At 39.3% G+C, this 23,549-nt stretch overlaps 2 protein-coding genes across 8 annotated transcripts in view; one reads left to right on the forward strand and one right to left on the reverse strand.

The window, feature by feature from the left end:
- Positions 1 to 477: 477 nt before the first annotated feature.
- On the reverse strand, positions 478 to 8,907 carry LOC111866911 (F-box/WD repeat-containing protein 2). Of its 6 annotated transcripts, none has more exons than XM_023856278.2 (6): positions 8,812 to 8,906; positions 8,026 to 8,210; positions 6,980 to 7,197; positions 3,411 to 3,681; positions 2,229 to 2,738; positions 478 to 1,159 (listed from the first exon to the last, which is right to left on the reverse strand). In XM_023856278.2, the coding sequence occupies exons 2-6, from the start codon at positions 8,130 to 8,132 to the stop codon at positions 997 to 999; spliced, it is 1,269 nt and encodes a 422-aa protein (XP_023712046.1). In that variant the 5' UTR covers positions 8,133 to 8,210; positions 8,812 to 8,906; the 3' UTR covers positions 478 to 996. The 6 variants fall into 6 exon arrangements, 5 of the variants coding, with proteins under 5 accessions (XP_023712046.1, XP_023712045.1, XP_023712044.1 ...); XM_023856277.2 differs by having other exon boundaries at positions 8,722 to 8,882; XM_023856276.2 differs by having other exon boundaries at positions 8,026 to 8,193; positions 8,279 to 8,882.
- A 741-nt stretch (positions 8,908 to 9,648) lies between these two features.
- LOC111866945 (ATP-binding cassette sub-family F member 2) overlaps positions 9,649 to 23,549 on the forward strand; it is an 18,353-nt gene continuing 4,452 nt past the window's right edge. Inside the window, exons 1-7 of one of the 2 annotated variants that reach the window (XM_023856333.1) lie at positions 9,649 to 9,737; positions 10,249 to 10,447; positions 15,663 to 15,869; positions 16,830 to 17,018; positions 20,266 to 20,406; positions 21,366 to 21,492; positions 22,478 to 22,580. In XM_023856333.1, coding sequence (XP_023712101.1) covers positions 10,258 to 10,447; positions 15,663 to 15,869; positions 16,830 to 17,018; positions 20,266 to 20,406; positions 21,366 to 21,492; positions 22,478 to 22,580 — 957 coding nt within the window. In that variant the 5' untranslated portion in view covers positions 9,649 to 9,737; positions 10,249 to 10,257. Of the gene's footprint in view, positions 9,738 to 10,245; positions 10,448 to 15,662; positions 15,870 to 16,829; positions 17,019 to 20,265; positions 20,407 to 21,365; positions 21,493 to 22,477; positions 22,581 to 23,549 lie in introns of both variants that reach the window. The other variant, XM_023856332.1, reaches the window with a different exon arrangement.

Genomic DNA, 23,549 nt, shown 5'->3' on the forward strand with positions numbered 1-23,549 from the left:
CGATACGTTCCTCCGAAACGTCGGTTAACACCACATATACACGGTGCCAAATCCCAAAAGACTGCTTTCTTCATAGTCACCGCCGTGAAAGCCTCAAATCTTACATGATATTAAACTTGGTTTCACCTCCAGCGACAAAAAAAAAACACAATGGAGTAAGTGCCTCTGCAGTACAAGAGATCAGGTTGCAAAGTTATTTATCTGGTGACAGTTTCTCGCCAGTGCCTGGAAAGTCATAACATTTCTTTTACACGAATCTAACGCTTCCTTATCGAAATGCACTGGACATTGTGAAATATAACATACATGGAATACTTGCATATAGGAATACTGATGGTAGGGAAACTTGAAAGAAAATTCTGTTTCCAACAGAGATACTTGTATTCAACCTCATGTCTTTGCTCACAACTTACACTTGAAAGCCACACATAACACAGTTTTTCAGTTAAAGTATTATAAATCATGTATAATAAGCAATCATATTCATCTTCCCTTTTATTATTAATTTCATTAGAATGACAGAACTTGAGAATGTGGTTAATATTAAGATTGCATTTAATGATATATGAAAATTTGATATATTTATCTTCACCAGTTCAGTACTGGACAGGATTATATGGCAAAAATAATATCTTACAGTTCTGTAAGTTAAATTAATTGCTGTAATTGGATTTCATTACAGAATACTTAAATAATTTCCCAAATTGAATTTTCAGACTCTTCTTTTCTTCCTCTGAGGGTAAGATCCACTCCACAAGATCAAATATTAGTTTGGAAGAGTGTCATCTTCTGGGACATAACGCCGTGTAGCCTGATCAAAGTCAGCAGACATTTTGGAGGAATGTCTTACCTCTACCCTCAAGGTCGAAGAATAAGCAGAGTAAGAAACCAGCATGAAGTGGGTAGCAAGTAGAGCAAATCCTATAAATATATGTTTCATCTTGAATCAAATTAGGGCTAGCAGGCACATATGTACAGTCTCTGTCCATTAAGGAGTTACAGGTGGTCTGGTAGCCATGTAATGAGATGTAAGACATCAGTGAGCTGGTCCATGTGAAGTACCCCCATCATCCAGCCAGCAGCTACCAGACAGTTTGGCCTCTGGCCTGACACACCATTCAGCCACTCTACGTCCCCTGCCACTACGTACTCCCTGCAACTGACAATTTCACAAACTGTGCTGAAACCAATGAGATATGGTAAGCCAATAAAGTGAGGGACTCGTTCTAACCTGGCAAGGGCGTAATGGTTCTTGGCCCCACCCAACTTCATAGTCCTGTTCAACTTGTACCACAAGATTGTTCCCTGTGATATGTAGTGATGGAAGCATGAAAGGTCACCCATTTCTATCTAGTAGGCCTGTAGGGTTTAAAATGTGTGCATTCTCAACTCTATACCTCCACATATCTTGGTGGTGTAGTGCACAGAGGCAGGGAAATTTAGTGTCTGCCATTTGTAATGTCAGTACCCGCCTCCCCCCCTTCTGCTTGCTATAAACACTAACCCTCAAAGAGGTATGTATTTCTTTGTAATCATTTTCAAATCGTTGCCAGTAAATGACTGAATTATTGCAATCAATGGGCCTCCTATCCACTGGGTACATGGGCCCTTTTCCATGGGTAAAGCAGATGGGGTGTGAAGCTGAACACTTACCTCCTTCTAGTTCCGAGGTTATGACTGGTAGAGCTAGATTCCACTCCACATGCATTTTCATAGTGTAGTGCTTAATTAATTAATTAATTAATTAAGCACAGTGACAATTTTACCTTTACCTTAATTGCAAGAGAAATATAGTCCACCAAAGAACTTGCTCCATAGCATTATAACTGCCTTCCTTAATCTTACAGCGATGTACAAGAAAAAAAAAAAGATAAACCTGTACATAAGGACTGCACAGTTAAGGAGTATAAGAGACATAAAGGTAAAGCTTCAGAAATTCTAAGCATAACAGATAATTATGAGTGAGAGGATGGCTTCACTCTCCATCTGTTTTTACCTCCTGAGAAAGACACTTTGGTACCAATTGAGAAGGAGACCTTCATTTCCAGTTCCATTCTAAACATAGTGAATCCCTCTTCCAACAGTTGATTATGGGTCTTCCACTCAATAGGACATCCTTTGTTCATTGAACTGGCATGGCTCCTGACAGAAAAGCTGTGAAATGTCAAATGAAAAAACAAATGAAGACAATCCTAACGAAACATAGTACATAATGATAAACCACTCACAATGGCATTGGATAAGTCCCAACAAGCTCTCCATCTGCTATGTTGAAAACAGCAAGCTTGGAATTCTTCAGACAACTTTCCCACATTGTTACCAACACATATCTTGCACCACTGGCTAACAGAACCACGTCTCTGTATTCAGTCCTGAAACACTTGATCTGTGCACAAGACACCAGGTCCAGCACCACTATCATTCCATCCTGAACATACATAATATGCTTTTCCTGCAAGAGGAACTTCCTCAAAGAGACTTCTTTATCGACTGCTATGCTGAGATCAGAGGCTTCAATTGTATCGATGTCACCATATGCGGAGCCATGCTGGACTGGCCAAGAATACAGTCGGATACTGCTCTGGTCTGCAGCAAGCAGGGAGTTCCTGAGTTCATATGGCGAGTTGTGGCTCCCGGCAGGCAGCAAGGTAACCTGGGACACCCACCCACTGGCAGTTAAGGTCTCAAGCAACTGTCCTGATCCCAGACACCACAACTTTATTGTCCTGAAACATGAACTGTACTAAAATCCTCTCGAGCGATCAGATGTGTTGGTATTGAGCTAATGATAACATTTCAGAGATCTCCACCCTGATGATGGAGACAGAGAAGATCTAAACTCTCACTGTTAGTATCATATTTTATGAGCTATTGTTAGGCATATGCAGTAGGCCTATTTGAACTCAAAATATAGACACCCCAACTGAAAGTCTCTGTAATAAATTGTTACTTCACTTTTTAAACCATCTCCCAGGAATGAAGACCTAGAGACAGGGTATCATAGCCTTCTCTTCCAATCAAAATAACCAATTATATAAATTTAATGATCCAGGATAACTCAGTCACTAATTTTACTGGATACGTGCTGGACAACTGGGACTCAATGCTCTGAAAGGAATTTTTACTTAGTAACCAAGTCCAAACCAGCTCTGGGATCAACCCAGCATCCCATCAGGTAAATACCAGGTGTTTCTGAAGGAATAAAGTGCCCGGAGAGTAAAGCTGTTTGTTCATGTCCATGAAATGCAAACTGTATGACTGTGGGAAGCTTCGCTTCCACACCCCCATATATCTTCATGAAATGGCGCTTGTTCATAGGGACAAAATTTATCACACCCTGAGAACTTAATTGTGTCTACCCAATCAAAGCTACAAACAGAAGTATAGATATGTTATCTATGATGGCTAACCTGTCCCGAGAACCACTACACATGAGGTTGAGTTCTGGAGCAACACAAAGGCACACAACATTGTCTCTGTGTCCGACATAACACTGAAGAAGGCTTGCCCTGACCTCAACTTCATCTAGCAGCCAGGTAGTGATGGCCCCATCATAATGACCAACTCCCAGAACATGGTTGTTAAACGACACACTGAGACAAAATATTTCATACGGCACATCGAACACTGCAGCAGGCTTAAGGTCCTCCACTCTCCACACTCGGATACACTTCTTGATACCTGATAAATGGAAAATTTATAGTTTACAGTGATTATTCTGGAAAAACAGTAGTGTCAAACTTGTTAAAGAAGTGCCAAAGAGAACACTGTACCTGACTGAGATTAACCCTCTGCATGCATAATCTGATTTACCAAAAATACCTTCTTTTGTCTGTACAGTATCTGTTATGTTGGCAACTCTCAAATACTGAAATATAATGTTAGAGTTGGCAACATCATAGTAAACAATTTAAGAACTATTTAAGGTTATTTCTTGTTACCTAAGTGATGTTTACTGTTATGTGTAACTACAGTTACGTGTGTAACAACAGTATCTTTATATTGTTATGTGTTACTATGGTTATAAATTTGTATGTATGTAAGGCGTACTTCTGTGTCAAATTTCTGTCTTAATAAAGCAGGAGTAGAGTGAACACTGATTCTTACTTATCATTTGATCTACAGGAAACTGAAAATAACAGTATCCACAGCAACTTAATGCACAACTTACAGTGATGCAGCAACACAAAAGAACTTAAATTAACAGAGGACAGGTAACTGGTGTATTATTTCTTTCACAGAAATGTGGAGAAATATTGTTAATAACCCAGGATAAGTCAAGAAATGGGTAAATGAAGAAAGTTGCTTAATGAGGAATGTTGTAATTTTGGTTCTACCACTACTATTGTCAGGTTAATTAAATCAAGATTCAGATTAGTCCCAGAAGAAAGGAAGACAGCATGCAGAGATATCTCATAAAAGATTTAACTTGTCTCATTTTGGTCCATCACACTATTAATTACAGAGCAGATAATGAAAAGTTCAGTCCGGTGTGACATACAACACTTAAGCCCTCATTTGCCTTACATGTTTTGATTCAAAATAATCATCTTCAGAGGCGCACCACTACGATAAGGAAACACTGTCACATAATGACAATGATGGGCAATGATACTAAAAAGTTTAAATCAGAGTTAAAGAATTATCTACATGCTCATTCCTTCTACTCTTTAGATGAATACTTCAATGTAAATAGAGAATGATGTAAAATTAAGTTATATTAATTTTTAAGCTAAAATTGCCTGTACTTACGTATGTAACCTTTTGACTTGTTCTGTATCCAAAGGTACTAACCTGCTTAGGATTTATAGAATGTAAATAAATTCAATTCAATTCAATTCAAGATATTCTAACAATATGCACTTTAGATATGACTAATGCTCTCCATATAAATTTTGTCGTCATGGTTGGTTCCGATGTTTATCTTAGGCACTCACAATGGCGCTTCTTGAAGTGTAGATTTACTTATGATGAGTTTCTTTTAGTGTATTTCCTGGTTATTCTGACTGGGGTTTTTCACTGCACGGAATATGGTGTTCACTTTTCCATACAGTAGCCTCCCAATGTATTTAAAATTGTATTAAAATTTCCATGTAAACAATTAGTTATTATATTAAAATATCTTGAGCCGACATTGGGTCATGTTGTTTTCCTCCTGATGGTGGGAGATGTCGTTTATTTCTCTTGGTTTTATGTTCTTATTATTAGTAGTGTAGTTCACGTGCGTGCTGTGTCGTTTGTACACGTTCGTGTAATTGGAAGTAATTCAAATTAAATAACAGAGTTTTTTTTATAACTATACTGACAAATCAAAACCCAACTGATGAGGAAATTAAGAGGAGATTGAACTCGGGTAATGCTTGCTACAATTCAGTCCAAACCCTTTTGTCTTCTTCTCTGCTGTCAAAAATCATAAAAATTAGAATATAGAAAACTATAATTTTGCCTGTGGTTCTGTATGGGTGTGAAACTTGGTCTCTGACATTAAGGGAGGAACATAGACTGAGGGCATTTGAGAACAGGGTGTTGAGAATATTTGGACCAAAGGATGAAGTGACAGGAGGTTGGAGAAAACTGCATGAGGAGCTTCATAACTTGTACTCTTTTCCAAGTATAATTAGAATGATAAAGTCAAGGAGGATGAGGTGGGCAGGGCACGTGGCACGAATGGCGGAGAAGAGGAATGCATATAGGATATTGGTGGGAAAGCCAGAAGGAAAGAGACCACTGGGAAGACCAGGGTATAGGTGGGTGGACAATATTAAAATGGATCCTAGAGAGATAGGATGGGATGGTATGGATTGGATTGACCTGGCTCAGGATAGGGATCAGTGGAGGGCTCTTGTGAACATAGTAATGAAACTTTGGGCTCACGAAGATGCTGGGAAACTCTTAGGTAGCTGCAGATTTGGCTTCTCCTCAAGATGGGCTCAGCTCCGTAAGTACTGAACAAATTTTGATTAGCGGTGACAACTGAGATAAGTTATTGGCTATTTCCACTGAAGTTCTTCATGGATATTCTCAGTTTCTTAATCAGTGTTGCAATAGTACTTTAAAATATGCCACGACCATCTCCTTGCAAATAATTTTCAGAACCTGTTCGTGATTGTCTTCTCATCTCTCAAACGTTTTAGTTTATATACTGTCATCGAATAACCTAACAAAACTAAACAATAGGGAATTTCACTGAAATGTTGAATAACTGTCACAAATTCAGGGAAGACTTCGTGCTGGTAACTAAGCAAGTGGGTGAAGTTAATACAAAGTTTGCACTGAAAAGTTAACGGTAGCAATGAGACTACTATATCAAACATGCACGCTCGTAGTTATGAGACACTTACTTCTGCGTGTGAACAAAATATTCCCTTCATTCAATATTAGTATTTTGGAAACTGTTTTGATTGAAACATTCATGAAGGACGGATTGTGCCCGTATCTCCAGAATACTTTATGATTATTAAAGAGAGTCAGAGAGATACCTAGAGAGATTCGGAATACAGCAAGTAGACCAGTATGAATGTCTTTATAACTAGGTTTTATAAATTGTGGAATAATTCAAATCTCATACCAATATTTTAAAGAATCTGGAAAGGAAATCTTAAGTACTCATATCAAACCGTACTAGTGGAAAAGATCATTCAAATGTAACGGGAAATCATTTCTTTTGTATCTTAATCCTTAACCTCCATTCTTCAACTGTTTCATTTCTTTATCTCGTTCCCTCAGTGGCTTCAGTTACGTATTTATCCTTCAGATGGAACAGTAGTGAAGACAGTGTTGCTACCCATGTTATATATATGAAAATTACTACAGTGTGAGGGAGATATAATACAGGCACATAATCAAATGGCATACATACATAATCACAAACCATCTCCTTCAAGTCTGAACAGGTTAAACAACCGAACTGGTAATGATAGTAGCACTGAAAATGATGGAGGTAAAGAAAAATAAAAAGGGTGCAATTCGATGATCTCACCTGCCAGAATGCATCCATTCCAAAAAACAACATCTCTGACGTCGGAACATTGGAAGCATTTTGGCGCAAAGTGTCTGTGTTGAAAGGCTTTTCCTTTCTTCAGACGCTGAAGCAGCCTTACACATGTTACGTAATGAAGCTTCCAGTCCTTTACGGGGGTTCCGAACCCCTCACGCAGACTCGCCTGTCGCCACACCATCTGAAGCCCACTGATGATCCTGAAATAAGAGCCAATTGAATTCTCTTTGTACTTAATACTATCAGCATTGTTGCCTAGCAAAGAAAATGCTTTTGGAATTCTACACTTACTTACTTACGCACTCACTCATGGAGCTTAGCCCTTCTCGAGGAGCTGCCAATTCTGCAGCTACTCAAAAATTTTCCAGCATTTTATGGAACCTGAAGGTTCAATACCATGTTCACAAGAGCCCTCCACTGGTCCCTATCCTGAGCCAGATCAATCCAATCCATACCATCCCGTCCTACCTCTCTAAGATCCATTTTAATATTGTTCACCCACCTACGCCTTGGTCTTTTTCCTTCTGACTTTCCCATCAATACACAGAGAATAAAAATAAATGCAAGAAAATCTAAAAAGATTACAAAGAGGTGGATATAAAATTATATAACAAGAAATATAATGGTTATTCTTATTATTTACTCAATTAATTAACTGCAGTCCAGGTGCAATTTAATGATACCTCATATTATCACTATCTGCCTCGAAACAATCTCTGTCGACAATGATGTGTTGACCCGGCTGTGCATTTTATTTGTGAACTCTGTTGAGACAGACATACTAATATATATTCTAAATGCTGAAAGATTGCCACTGCGCTCTTCAATGCTCGGTGTTGATATGAATATCTGAAACAGTGCTACATTCAACTGCCCCAGTAGGGGCTTGGTACACCACACGCAAGCAGGGCCAAGTAACATAAATAGCGGCTCCACTATAGTTTAAGTGCTTTTGCATTGAAGGGAAGAAAGCTGGTTTCAGTTATTGCCGACGTTAAAATTTTTTCACTCGAGAACTCATTACACACCTGTTCCACTGCGTACTGACACATGTAGCCCTTAACAAGGTAGCTCCATCCAGGAAACTGCAAATCTTTTCCTGCAGCTCAATAGGCAGTGCCTCCAACATCTTCATTGATCATGATCATCTTGTTTATGGATCATTTATGTGTGGATATGGTAGGTCCATTTAATCCCTGGGATAAACACATATCTGTGTACGAAATGTTCGTAATTTGAATCATATTAAAACAATATATTATATCACAATATATCACTAACCTTACAAAATTAAAGGGGAAATCATAATTTTATACTGTATCCTAATAGTAACTTCAAATAGGACACGATTGCCTCCTTCTACACGTATTCAGGATCTACGACCGTCTTCTCAATTAATTCCATTCCATTCAACATAATTTTGAGATGAAGCAGCGTCGTTAAATAACCGAAAATTAACCAGTCGTACTGAATTTCAATAAGAAAAGTAAATATATGTAATCATGAAACATTGTGACTACTATAATTGGATGGAGAAACTTTTTATTTCCAATGTAAACAGTTCGTGGCAAATTGCTTAATTTTTAATCTTGTTGCTCTCAAACGTTCTAAATGCGCCGATCTCGACAGACTGCAGACAAGTTCAAAACTGTGCAGTTGGCATAATGCTGTTAAAATTAGATGGCCAGCATCAAGGCCCCACTTGCACACAAAAATATACGGACCTCCACCCTCATACTCTATAAACAAGCATTCGCTCGGAGCGTGTTTTTGGACGAGAATAGTAAACAGAATGACTCATTCCAGTAGCTTACGCCTGACATGAAACCCGAATACTGTGCCAACGTTGGCCAACGCTATTCTCACACGATTGTAGGCCTGATAATCCGAGTGTGGGTTATTGACGACTGAAATGTCTCACGCAGTCATCGTGACAGGAAAGAGCGGGAAAGAGTTTGAACGTAGATAGAACGAAAGCCAGGAGAAGATGTAAAAACACACAAATTCTTACAAGTCTTCGAGATTTGGGTATTGCCCCATTTTACATTTTCATTTCTATTATTTATTTTTCAATTGGTCAAATGGAATTCTGGATTTTCACATTAGAAATGCGGATTTAGTATTACGTACCACTGAAAACTGAACTCTGTACATTTTTAATCCTTAGAGAGAGGTTAATATGGAAATGGAGGTCTGTTCGGTCTGTTCTGCTATTTGCCTGCCTCATTTGAAACGTCACAGAAAACTTAGGGAAGAATGTTTGACACTAGTCAGAAAAGCGGCAAATTATAACAATATGTTTTTTTTGTGCTGGGTTAATTTTCTGCTTGTATATATTTGTGAACGAATTAAGTTCCTACAGAGTGGGTTCACAAACTCTGCGATTCTGGAACCCCTTAAATATATCATTCACGCTGACATAATCCTTTTCGGTCAGCGGATAATACGATTCGGGGATACGCAACAAGTCTGGACCCTGCTTTAGAGAACCATTTGCCATTTACCGAAAAGAAGGACAGTAGACACCGTACAGACCGTACAGATACAGACCGTAGAGACATCAACCCAGCGCACGATTTCAGTGTGACCAACTTCTCGACTATTTGCCCTGCATCTGCTATTGTGCTGCTCTCTATTAATATATTGCTGATAGGAGTTTGAGTGACGGCTTTGATGCACACGAGGGTATTTGTGAACGAAAGGAAGCGTTATAAATTTTAAAGTTTCACTCCTACCGAAGGTAATCCTGGTTTAATTGTGGTTCTTACAAAAGTCTGTTTAAAATTATAGAGGTGTTTTGTAAGAACCGTAATTAAAGTTATATGTAATGTAATTTAATTTTTTGGGGGGCGCTGGAATGAAACCTGCTACCATAATGGCCTCATTTTCTTTGGATGATGTACTTCGTTTCTGATTTTGTTTCTAACGGAACCAGAAAGTAATTAAATTATATTAATGATGCCATTTTTTGGTAATAACCATTTTGTTAATGGTACAACGTAAGAGACTGGTGGAAACACTGATTAGGTTATAAATAAATAAAAAATTGCCACATTTGCAGTTACGTTCAAGGGATTAAGCGTAGCCCGACTCAGAATTTCTGCTGTTGTTTCACAGGTGTCATTACACGTTTTATTGTGGTAAATTTAAACGTATGAAGGACCTTATCGTGGTATGTTCATAACTTTTCAGTTTTACTTGTACTTATTTTTAGTAAGTAAATGTTTTTCATTATTATGTTATATCAGCAGCCGCGGAAGATGCCCTCAGACGCCAAGAAGAAGCAACAGCAAAAGAAAAAGGAAGCAGCAAAGGCCAGACAGACTGGTCGAAAAGCAGCTGGAAGCAATAAAACTGAGAATGGTTTGACTGAGAAAGAACATAGCCCTACTCCTGATCAGCCAGAAATGAATGGCAGTGGCGAGAATGGAACCGATTTCAGTACAGAAGGTAGATTTGTGAATATTTTGCTAGACTGGCAGTCTCAGTGAAACAGTATGATGGGTTTGTCTGTTGTGATTATTGCAAATCCTCAGGTGAAAAGATGGGGAAGTCACTGCTCATTTGAGTCTGTTAAACTGACTTAATATGATTTACTGTTCAATCACTGACAAAGCTGACAATGTGGTGCTGTGATTGGCATCTGTTCATTGTTCTGTCACTTGAAAAAGTTCCATATTTGATGTTTATAACTTGTTATATTTGGCTAAATGTTCTGTCATCGTGGATCATTATGAATATAAGAATTTAATTAAGGGCACCTTATATAAAGGTTGAAATACAATTTCTTTTTTCTGTTGAACTTATTTTTATTAGCTTGCTTGAAGTTTTACTCATTAAGAAAATGTGTCCCCACATTAAAGTGCATGGACCAGATGTCCCAAATGTGGTCTGGTTGATTGGCTAGCTTATCAGTGATATGTGTATTAATAGATGATTTATGTGATTCATATTATTGTCACATTTTTGGAATCCAGAAGTGTTACTTCGATGGAAATGCTAGAACAGACCGTTGCGTAAGAAGTAACAATGGCGATATTGTAATCCCAACAGTGAGCCGTTGCGTAGAGAATGCCGAAAATCCTTGGAGATGAGTCTCCACGGTTATAACAAGGGATCATTGCATAGCAGCAGCCGAGGTTATAAAAAGAGTTGAAGGCATTTGCCAAGTTAGTCGGAACCTAGACGCCATACGATATAGAAGAAGACTGCAAGAACACAGTATTGGGATAGCCGCCTCCGAAGACAGTTGAGATCCAGCCACGGCCAAGGACAGTATAAGCATCGAAGTAGAGACAGAAGTCAAGCGATACTGCTAGTAATAATAATTGTAAGATGTGTAAGTGTGAGTGTCCAATAAAGGTTTGCTAATTCCGAGACCCATGTGAAGTTAGTTGTCGCATGACATACCCAACATGTGACAACTGGTGTCAGAAGTGGGATCAGTTCAGATTACCCGGATCAAATTTAAAAGATTGGACTTGCACACATGACCGACAAGATCGAACTTGAAACACGAAAACCACCAATAACACGAGAAATGGAGTTGCAACAAATGATGGAACCCCTGCTGGCCATGTGAGAAGAAATGAGAGCTGGCCAAGAAGAAGCAAAAAGCAACCAGGCAAGGGCAGACGTGAGACATGAACAAATAATGGCCGATTGGAATGCCTGGCGGGAAGAGATGAGAGCCAGCCATGAAGAAATGGAGATCGAACTGAAACCTGAAACGGAAGTAAAGACAATGGCCTGCCTAGAGATGGAGGCACGTCAGAGAGAGAAAAAGCCAACCTCACTGTACAGGAAGCCTGAGGCAACACAGAAAGAAGAGGTCCCCGTAGTAGATGCCAAAGTAATGCCGGCCGGAGAACCGAAGAAGAAAAGACGTAGGGACTGAATACTGGCCACGGAGCGCCAGCGCCAGAAACTGAAAAATTCGACACTGGAAAATTGTGGAATCCAGAAGAAATTGGGCGTCACCCGCAGAGGGATGAGCCACCGTGCAACAGTGGCAGGGCAAGAGGAGAAGAGAAGCGAATAAGGATGTCCCGTTGTGCAACAGTGGCACAATGCAAGAGAGACATCGTAAAGTCATACATTACCCAGGAAAAGTGTCACCCACGGAGAGAACTGGTCGCTTCTAGAACTAGGACGACCCACCGTGCAGGAGTGGCACAGGGCAAGAGTAATGCCGCCGGGAAGGTTCGTGCCGGAAAAGGTGGACGCTCGGAAGAGACAATGGGCGCAACCGCAGTGCAACAAGAGGAACAAGAATCTAGCCCTACTGAAAAATGACTGGACACGAGACCGTGAAGCGAATTACAGAATCTCCTGTCCCATCACAAAACGTCAAAAACTGGACACTGGAGGGGTCGACGCCCTCCAAAACAGAAGAAAGGAAACAGCCCGTATGGGAGGAACCGGTAGTATAAACACCGGCCTCCCTAGCAAGAACAAATGAAGAAAGAATGAAAGTGAGAAATGAATGTGAGACAATGCGACCGACCATTTCTGGACTATGGGAGTGCTCGGAACGAGCACCACTGAAGAGAGGGGCGGATGCGGTAGAATGTCCAGCGCAAAAATATGCCAGCAGAACACCCTGGAAATGGAAGAGAGGAAGAACCTTTAGGCTCTTCAGGGATGAACAACCTTTAGAAGGGAGCAGTGTCACACGTTTGGAATCCAAAAGTGTTACTTCCATGGAAACGCTAGAACAGACCATTGCATAGATTGCAATAGTTAAGAGTTCATATAGTGTGAGGTGGAATCCATATTCGGTCCCCTTGGCATGTCAAGTTCCATATGTCCTATTGTACTATACTGGTGATAATGCTTATGGAGAATTTGATGGAATGAGGATTGGCAGGGGAAACCGAAGTACTCGGGGAAAACCTGCCCCAGCGCCACTTTGTCTGTCACAAATCCCACTTGACTAGACCGCAGCGGTGGGAAGCTAGTGACTAACCACTTAAGCTATGGCGCGACCTTTGAGATAATATTGGTGAATTTGGCGATAGCACTGGTATAACGTTTCACTGTAGACTCTACACTGCAACATCTCATTACATCTGTTCTCCCTTCCTGGTGCAGCTTCTTGGCATCTGCAATCTCTCCAGAATAGCCCATTCAGGTATATCTCCGACTGTGTTATCTTGGTTGCTGGAAGGAAGAAAGGAAAACTGTGCAGTATTGATTACCAAAACCGATTGATTATTCATGAATTATGTGATTATAATTGATTAGTGTTTGTCTCACACGAGAGAAACTCATCCACTTTATAAAAACAGTGATCAAGTAGGTAAGTTTTCAAAGTGGTTTTGAACTTATATAGTACCGGTATTTCTTTAAAATATCGTGGCAGATGATTTAGCAGTCGAAGTCCTGCATTGTCAAAGTTCTTGCATAGACTTGTATTACATGGGACGATATGCAAGTCGTCTTTTTACCTTGTGTTGTATGAGTGTAATCCTGAGTTGGTTGTGAAATCATTCGAATTGGATTTTATGAATATTAGAGTTTTGTATATGTACAAAGATGGTAGAGGTAATATATGTAATGATTTGAAAGTTTGTTTACAAGTAGTTGTTTTTGGGACCTGGGTCATAGCTCTTATAGCTCTCTTCTGTAATTTAAAGATCAATTTTGCATTTACAGAGTTGCCCCAAAATATCAGTTCATATGATAACAAAGATTGGAAATGAGCATAATGTAACGTGCGGACAGTCTCTAGTCCAGTCACTCTTCTAACTACCCTTAGGCCAAAACATACTTTACGTAAGTTGTTCGCTAGCTTTTGCATATGCATAGTCCATCTTAGATGCTTATCTAGCCAGACTCCCAGAAATTTTGAGTGATCTGTGTAGTTGATAACTGTCATAAATCTTTATTGGAGGGAATTCAAGTTGTAGTTTTTGAGGATGATGAAAGGCTATTGATATTGCTTTCTCTTTATTAATAGTTAATCGATTCCTCTCAAACCTCTGTGATTTTGTTTATTGTTTTATTTGTTTTCCTTTGAATTTCGTTAGTGCTATTTCCTGCTATAAAAATGCTAGTATCATCAGCAAAGAACGTAGGTTTCCCATGTTCTGTGCTGGCCTTCAGGTCGTTTCTGTATAACAGAAACAATGCTGGTCCCAGAACGGAACCTTGTGGGACGCCATAGCTGATGGGTCTCTTTCGGGATAGGTAATTAATGTTTCGATTAGTTTTTTTGCATCTGTAATTTCTACCTCTTGTTCTCCGTTTTCTAAGTATGTTTGGAACCACCTTAGTGTAACTCCTCGTATTCCCATTCTTTCCATCTTAGTTAGTTAGTTATTGGAGAGGGTGGGTTTCCCCATGCACTGAGACCTGTATTAGTTAGTTATTGGAGAGGGTGGGTTTCCCCATGCACTGAGACCTGTATTGGTCCATTGTGCTTCCCTCTATGATTTCTACCAGTCTCTTATGTCCTACCGGTACTGGTGCTTACCATCAGTCCCGCCCAGCCAGCGAGACTGGCTCTACTAGCTGAGAGGTATCTATAATGCTTCCCCCATCTACCGGAGGTATTAGTGACTGCTGTTGTGCAGGAAACGTTTGTTAATTTGGCTCAGTGACCTCCTTTGGAGATACGAGGTTCTTTTACGTGCCGTAAAGCTACGACACGGGACCCAGGGCTTAAAGTCCCTCCCTGAGGACTTGTTCCCTGAATTTTTCCGCCCTTAAAAATTCGACGACCTCCACCGGGTATTTGAACCCGCGTACTACGAGTCATGAGGTGGGAACGTTACCTCTAGACTACGGAGGCTGTTTTTCTTTCCATCTTACTTAGCAATATATCATGACCTTAGTTAAGTCTTCCCCCCTTTACCATTCCTACTTTAAAATACACTTCAGGCATAGGTGATTTATTCATTGCGCCAACCCAAAATTCAGTTGTTGTATGTCCCTGTGAAAACTGATTTGTGGCAACAGATGCATGAGATCATAACTTGAAAGATAAACATTTTCGTTTTTGAAATTGAAGGAGTATGCCATAGGCCTTCATGAATGTTTACAATATTGGTATCAGGATGTGACTAGGAGGACTTCAAATTTCTTTTTAACCAGGTAGAATTTTGTTTCTCTTTCATGTGATCGTTTTTATTCTCTCTGTAAGTTCTAATGCCCTTTTTAAGACTGTTGTATGCACTTTTACACGTATTGGTGTTTGGCACTGCCTTTTGAAGAGGAAGGCAGGAAATTTCGAGACACATTTGTAATCTGAATTTTCATCCATATGCCATCCCAGTGGTGTATTAAATTTTTGGTGCCATGTGATTATTTAGCACTTAAGAACTTAAAGAGTGCAACAGTTAAAGCATTTGGCATAAGGTCAGAATCCTCATATTGCTAGTAACTTTACTCTTAGATTATTTTCATTAAAATGTACATACTAATTTATTATTGCATTTGTATAGAGCCTCTATCCACTAAAGTTGGCACTAACTNGGATTATTTTAATTAAAATGTACATACATCAGTAGGAATACCTGGGGTGTGAAACTAATTTAATATTGCATTTGTATAGAGCCTCTATCCACTAAAGTTGGCACTAACTTCACGGACAAGCGGTGGTTGCTTGGTCACTATAGTTTGTTTGCGGACTAAAACCACAGAGTTTGTTTTGTTTGTATAGAGGCATTGTGCAGGAAGCTGGAGGCAGATGCAAAGCTCAATGCAGAGGCTCGTGCTTGCACTGGGAGTTTGGCAGTTCATCCTCGGAGTCGTGATGTGAAGATCGACAATCTCTCTATCTCATTTCATGGCCACGAACTGCTCCAGGACACCACACTGGAGTTGAATTGTGGACGACGATATGGTCTCTTAGGACTTAATGGCTCTGGTGAGCATCTCATAGTAGAGGATAGGCTGGTGCAGTAAATTAATATAAAGGCTAGTGATATGTATAAAATTTCAAAAAAAAAATCATTTGGAATATATGTGTGTTTTAAGTATACTTTTCCAGTCTCATTTTCATTATTTAATCGTAGCTATATTTTTTAGAGGGTTGGAAGGTTCACTCCTTAAGGATTCCAGTAACTGTTCAGCCAAACAGTGATACAAATCGGAAACAGATTGTTAAGCACAGTACAAAAACTTTTGATTAATTGATTAATTGTGATAACATTATTACATTTGTTCTATTTTAATTTTCTTTGTGTGTGTGCACACGCGTGTTCATATGTACTGGATTGCAGAACATGATACATTACTTAGTTCCTCGTCTAATGTGATGATATAAACCACTAATACAGATTGTAACATGAAGATCATGGGTCTTCTGACATGTGACACCGTGTAGTTTGATAGGTGGGTGTTGACATTTTGGGGGAACTTGCTCTCCCTATCTTCAGAACAGAAGCCTGGTGTCAGCTACCGGAGTACACAACAGCAATCCCAGAAGACTTTAATTGTAATACGAGTTCCTCTGGATGTCACAGATTGTTTCATAATTGTTACTGTTCAGAAGGAATAGAATTATTTTTTGGAATGATTATAATCTGTGTATCTCACTGTCCTGATTAAACTACAGGCATCAGTATTATAGACACAAATTGACTATTTAGTGTGAATTTTTGTATGAAATTCATGCTGTGAGAGATTCTCCATCTTTGTCCTCCTTACAGCTCACATTTTTTCCTTTAATATTTAGTGTCATTTGGCTGATCCGTTATCATCAGAAATACCAACTTGGTGGCACTAGAACTCTGTAAAGCAGGAAGAGTAAACTTCAGAGTTTAAAGTCTGTGTGTCAGAACACAGACACAGCAAGCTTGGATATATTTAAATCATTTGGTTGCAGGCAAATCAACTTTGCTCTCTGTGCTTGGGAATCGTGAAGTTCCAATTCCAGAGCATATTGACATCTTTCATCTAACTCGAGAGATGCCCGCGTCTGATAAGACAGCACTGCAGTGTGTTATGGAAGTGGATGAGGAGAGAATTAGACTGGAGAAGCTTGCAGAAGAACTTGTATCTTGTGATGATGATGGTAAGCAGTGTGTGATGTGATTAGGATTTTGCTTTGCCCTCCCAATGGGTAGCAGGTATGAACAGCAACTCATAAAGGATTCTCTCACTTTAGTGAGTTTTCTGGGCTGCATTTCTCTGAAGTGAACTTTTGTATTTATCTAATTGTCACATATTACATTTTATCATTCCTATGTCAATGAGATGTTGTAGATCTGAGGTACCAACTCATTGCTTTTCTGATGTGGTCTACAATAAGAATGAATAGGGCTTAGGGCAGCTTTTGTAAAGGTATACAAAATGAAAAAGTACAAATTTCTTTTCAAGAACCTGGAGTATGTAGAAGGGCAGTGTTATTTGTCACAAGCGTATGTACACCTTTTCATACTCAGAGACTCCCGGTGAAGACAAAATAATGAGAAGGTGGTATTCAAATTACAAGGGCTATTTGTAAAGTAACCACCTGTGAGCTGTTAACAAAACAAGCTGTGAGAAAAGAAAAACTTTGTTATATACAAAAATACGTACCTACTTAGGCTACTTCTCAACATAGTCACTGCCAGAATTGAGGCATATGTCGTATTGGTGAATAAGTTTTTGTGCATATGTCAAAGAAGTCTGCCGCTTGTGAGCTCAGCCACCTTTTATATTGCAGAATACTTAAAAAAAATGTTCAGGACCATTCAGAGCAAAAGGTGTGGAATCGTGAGGTCTGTTGTAGTGCTCCTCCATGACAATGTGCATCCACATACAGCTTCTTGCACCCTAGTACCGCTGGAGCATTTCAACTGCGAGTTGTTTGACAAACCTCATTACAGCCCTGATCTCACTTCAGGTGACTACCACCTATTCACCTACCTGAAGAACTAGCTGTAATCACAGTGCTTCATAAATAATGAGGAGATGATGGAAGGGGTCAAAACGTGGCTGAGCTCACAGGTGGTAGACTTCTTTGACACAGGCATAGAAAAAATTATTCCCCAATAGAACAATGTTCTAATTCTGGCAGTGATCACATTGAGAAGTAGCTTAAGTATGTACATATTTTTCTGTATATGATAAAATTTGTTTCATCATTGCTTGTTTTGTTAACAGCTCATCGGAGGTTAAGGTATTTGTATAGTAGGATCAGAATTCCAGATGTGTGAATGCCGAATAACCAAGAGTTTGCTGTATATTACAAGCAAATCATACAGCACCAAATTGTTGTAGATGCTGCTTTTAAATATCAGAAGAAACAGCAAGTCTTTGCCACCCCACTGTCACCATTATGTGACAGTACTTGCACACACTCAAGATCATGGCTAATGTTATAAGCAGAGTGCAGTTAAACTGAAGGTACTTCATCACTAGTGTGAAGGCCTGCCATCTTCATAAGCCAGTTGCATGCAAATCTCACCCTCCCAAACCAATTCCTCAAGACACGTCTTTACTCCACTTTCTTCTTAGTATATCGAGTGACCATTTTCCAAGTGGTTTCCCTACCAAAGTTTTGTATGCATTCTTTGTAGCCCTCATCCAAACCACATTCCAATCCCATCATGGCATCCTAGATTTCATTATGCTTAGGCAATGCTAAGTTACCCATGATTAAATGTAATGAGATATGAGTATTATTGTACATCATCTTTCTTGAACATTTCAGCATTTCTGTGTGTTGTCGTAATATGTATTGTCATGTAGTGTATGTAACTATAGATGGGGTTTGGATTGGTGATTGGATTTATTCACCAATTACACAGTGTGTCCAGGATCTGTTAGGACTCATTTTTATAAATTTTGCCATGGAATGCCATCTGTTGGCGAGTTGTGGCATTAAGATTCTTGAAGTTTCAGCTGTGGATGTCTGCAATTTCAAAGCGCAAGCATCGCCGCGTCATGTGTTCTGACCTTGAATGTAACAGTATTGTTCTGACGCTCGTCGGAAAATGGCGGTTGGACAGAGAGCCAACATCAAATTTTGTTTGAAGTTAGGCAAAACAGCCGGAGAAGCGTATGAAACGATGAAAAGTGTGTACGGTAGTGATAGTTTGAGTTGCTCAAACATTTTTCGGTGGTATGCTGTATTTCATGACGGCAGGGAGGACATTGAAGACACTCATGTGCATCAAAGCCAAGAACAAGTCGCACTGAAGAAAATGTGAAAAAAGTGATCGAAATCCTTGTATCAGATAGATGTGTTTCTGCAAGACTCATTGAGGAGCTTTTGGGAATACCAAAAAGTACTGTGCATCAAATGTTGACCGAGGATTTGGGTAAACAGAAGGTCTGTGCATGGTTTGTACTGCATGCACTGTCAGATGATGTAAAACATGCCAGAGTGGAACACTGCCAAGACACGTTACAGTCAGCCCAAAGTGATACAAAATTTACAAAATTGGTTGTTACTGGTGACGAGACATGGTGTTTTCAATTTGAGCCTCTCACAAAGCGCCAGAGTGCAGCATGGTTGAGCCCAAAGAAGCTGAAACCAAAGAAAGTGTGCATGCAAAAGAGTCAAGTAAAGACACTGCTAACCATTTTCTTTGATTCCAAAGGAATCATTCACAAGGAGTTTCTGCCAGAAGGTCAAACAGTGAATTGTGATTATTATCTTGGAGTCCTCAATTGTTTGTGGGCGAGAATTCTTCGAATTTGACCTGAATATCGAGAGCAAGGTTCATGGTCGCTCCTCCATGACAATGCCGCACCCCACAAATTGAAGATCGTGCGCGATTTTTGGCCAGAAAAGGGATTACAGTCCTTGATCATCCTCCGTATTCGCCAGATTTGGCTCCAGCAGAATTCTGGTTCTCAAAAGTTAACCTTTATCCTACGGCCCTTTAAATTCCAGTTGTGGCAGCCGTNAACCTGGACACACTGTATACACAGGACTTGGAACTACAAGTAATTACAATAGCTAATCACTACAGCAACTGATAAGCCTTCTCCAGCCTGCTGTGTCTTACCAGCCATTCCCTGGCAACAGCATCTAACAGTGGAGATTCTTCAGTTTCATATGCTAAAGTCCTCTTCACAGCCTCCTGTACAGAACTCATTCTCCACTGACTGAATTCCATACCTCCCAGTTATCTCAGTATGGACCACCTAGAAAACAGTTCTTCTGTTGTTGCATGCATGTATAGTGCTGCTGTTACCTAGCAACGGCTGTGTTTATAGAGTCACCGCTTAGCAAAAGGTCTATATGCCGCAGTATGTTATATATTAAATTCATAGAGACCTCATTGTTTCATATTATCCTCTTTCTTGATTTAAATTATCATTTGCAGAATCCCAGGAGCAGTTGATGGATGTTTATGAGCGTTTAGATGACATCAGTGCTGATACAGCAGAGGCACGCGCTGCCTGGATTCTTCATGGTCTGGGGTTCACGAAGGAGATGCAGGCTAAGAAAACTAAGGATTTTTCAGGTGAGTATCAAGTCATGATAGAGAAAAGTCTGCTTACCTGCAGTTCATCTATGCGTGTTTAGCAGTGCAGGTAATTGTTAACAACCTATTAAGTTTCATTGAGATCCTCGTACAAATAGTACCTGAGAGAAGAAAATGTAGTTATGGAATAAAAGTGCCATAAACAGTCAAAGATTTAGTCCTGAATATTGTGTAATCTTGTGTACAAAAGGTTTCCTGTAGCATGTTGTTTTGTACTGTATGACAATCTTGCCAGGTATATAAATTAAATTGTGTATTTTTTGTTTTATAAAACTGAGGCGTTGTCAGAAATTGCTGGTATTGCATTCAGTTTTTATAAATGCTGACACATGGAGTGCTTGAAACAATTGAGGTGGGAAAGCCAGAAAACCAGCATTACACCTTACAGACTCTCAGACTTGGGACCTTACATACAGAGGCCAGTATCTGTTACTAGATTGTTAGATCTTAATGGGATGCACTAAACTAACACTATAATGGACTAATAAGGAGGGCAGTATATCCGTTATCACCAATATCTGCTGTAACAGAGTGAAGAGGTATTCACAGAAGTACTTAATAGGATACATAGCCAGGACAAGCAGTAAACATAGAAACAGACAATGTGATTACATGAAGGTTTTTTGTTGGGGTTATTCTTTATTTTAAATCATTTTCTAACTACAAAACCTTCTTAGTTCTTCTGTATATCTAGAAATTCACAATTGTAGACAGCCAGATTTTGTTTATTATTTCTGAAATCTGTTATATCTTGGTCTGTTATAATGAGGGTTGACTGTTTAGCTGTATTTGTGTTATTGGATGAGAAATGGGTCATTCACATGCTGTCTTTTCTGTGTGTCAGTCTCAACTTCATGTATGCCAGAATGTTTATGTTGGTGACTTCTGTTCTTGCAACTGCAGCATATTTGAAACATTTTGTGTATGTATGTTTTCAGGAGGTTGGCGCATGCGTATTGCTCTGGCACGAGCGCTGTATGTAACACCCCATCTTCTGCTTCTAGATGAACCAACAAATCACTTGGATTTGGACGCATGTGTGTGGTTGGAAGAGGAGTTAAAAACGTATGTTGCATCTCTTTAGCTTACTTAATTGGCTAATAATTGAAATAACTGTGCCAAACCTGAAAACTATAGAAGACCATAAGTTTAAATTCCCCAGTTCTACTTCCTTTTACTGTAAGATATGATAATGGAAATGTACAGATCTACAGTATAACGTGGGCTCAGAACGAGATAGTTTTACCTTTGTCAGAGATGCACACCTGTAGTTCCAGCATTTTTTAAATTTAATTAATACTAGGTGTTGTTACTTGATGTGAATGAAATGTTGTAATACTAGTATTCGTCACAATCCATGTACCTTGTATTAAAAACAATTCTAGTTTTGTCTGGCATATGTGAAGTTTTTTAAGGCAAGATTGGGAATGTGGAATATATGAAATTTCCTTAGAACAGAGATCTCCATGTAGTAGAGAATACCCAGGGTCCATGCAGTGCACTACAATGTATTTATGAGGGCTGTTCACATAGTAACCTCTAGTAGCTGTTAATAAAACAAGCAATGAGAAAAAATTTCTTATGTACAAAATATATGTAAATACTTAAGCTACTTCTCAACGTAGTTACTGCTGGAATTGAGGCACTTGTCGTATTGGGGAAAAGGTATGTTCTGCTTTACTTTCATCATCTTTTTTATTATTTTGTTGTTTCTTAACATTTTCACCTCCCCTCATCACTGCAGCTGGCTTACTGTGTAGTTTGCCATGTTAGACCGTACACTAGCATTTGGCAGAATATATTTGTGTGTTCGGCAGGATTCTGCTGATAGTGAATAGCGAATGATTACATTTGTCGAAGAAATCGTGAAGGGTGGCTGCATATAACATCTAGTGACTGGGGAAAAAACAAACTATTTGCTCAAAGCATTATCAGAAACAAATATTCTTGTAATTGTCAGAGAACTGCTGTACAGTAATTTCACCTGTAAATGAGTAAATATTGTTCTGATTTAATGGGGTGAGGCTTCAAGAAAGTGTTTTTGTTTCAGGTACAAGCGAATCTTGGTGATCATATCACACTCACAGGACTTCCTCAATGGGGTCTGCACCAATATCATTCATCTCGACAAGAAACGTCTCAAGTACTACACTGTAAGGCAGTTATATTTTATTTAAGTGAGGATTCTGAAGGGGAATTTTGTGCAAAATACTATTCATTTATTTCCGTACAGGGAACGTGTTTTATTTCAAGTTAGAAAACAGTGGGACTTAGCCTGTTCTTTATGCATGGCAGTAGTTATTCTTTTTTCTTTCCTTCTCTGGTGTTTTTTTAGGGGGGTAATCATTTTTTAGCAGCTACTGTAGTAATAAGGATGTGAAGTTTTCTGTGAAAGAATGTCACAGAAACAGCTCATGAATTAAAGTGGGTGTTTAGGACTTGCATGAATTGTTGGCAGGGTTTGAAAAATTCTGGTTGCTAGATCATTTTACATCAGTGGTACCAAATTTATCCAGCATCATTTCATCCACACTGTTTCAGAATATATTGTGGCTGTTGTCTCCAGTTACGATCTATTTGACCTTAGCCTCTGTCTGTATTGAGTCCATTTCTAATGTGGAGGAATGTGTGAGCTGTATTCCACTGTCCCCTAATGGTATATTGATGGTTGGTGGCAGGGGTGACCTACAGATTGTTGAGGACTCTGAACCATAGTGAGGGTTGTGTCAGATACTTGTAGCTTTTTCAATGATGACAGAGGAATTACAGACCTCATTTAACAGATCATGTTATCATGTTCCCAAAAAACGAGCAGCAAATGAGATTTGTCAAGGCCTGGTGAACTTAATCTTTATTCAAGGATTAAGCATTTACATTGCTCCCTATTGTACAAGGTGGTATCGGAAAGTTCCCAGACTCTTATTGTTGTAACTGCCTCGGTGGAAGAAGATGAGAGGGGAGGCCAAGGTCACACTTCCGCAAGCCTGTTGCATCTGTCTGCCATGTGACATAGCACTGTGAACATGCATTGTTTTTGTGCAAGTGGTTCTTTTTTTTTTTTTTTTTTTTTCTTCGTGTTTTTTTTTGTTTGCACTTGATTGCAAAATTTGGTAATTGTTGCT

Source organism: Cryptotermes secundus, unplaced genomic scaffold (genome assembly GCF_002891405.2).
Source record: "Cryptotermes secundus unplaced genomic scaffold, Csec_1.0 scaffold899, whole genome shotgun sequence".
Classification (NCBI taxonomy): domain Eukaryota; kingdom Metazoa; phylum Arthropoda; class Insecta; order Blattodea; family Kalotermitidae; genus Cryptotermes; species Cryptotermes secundus.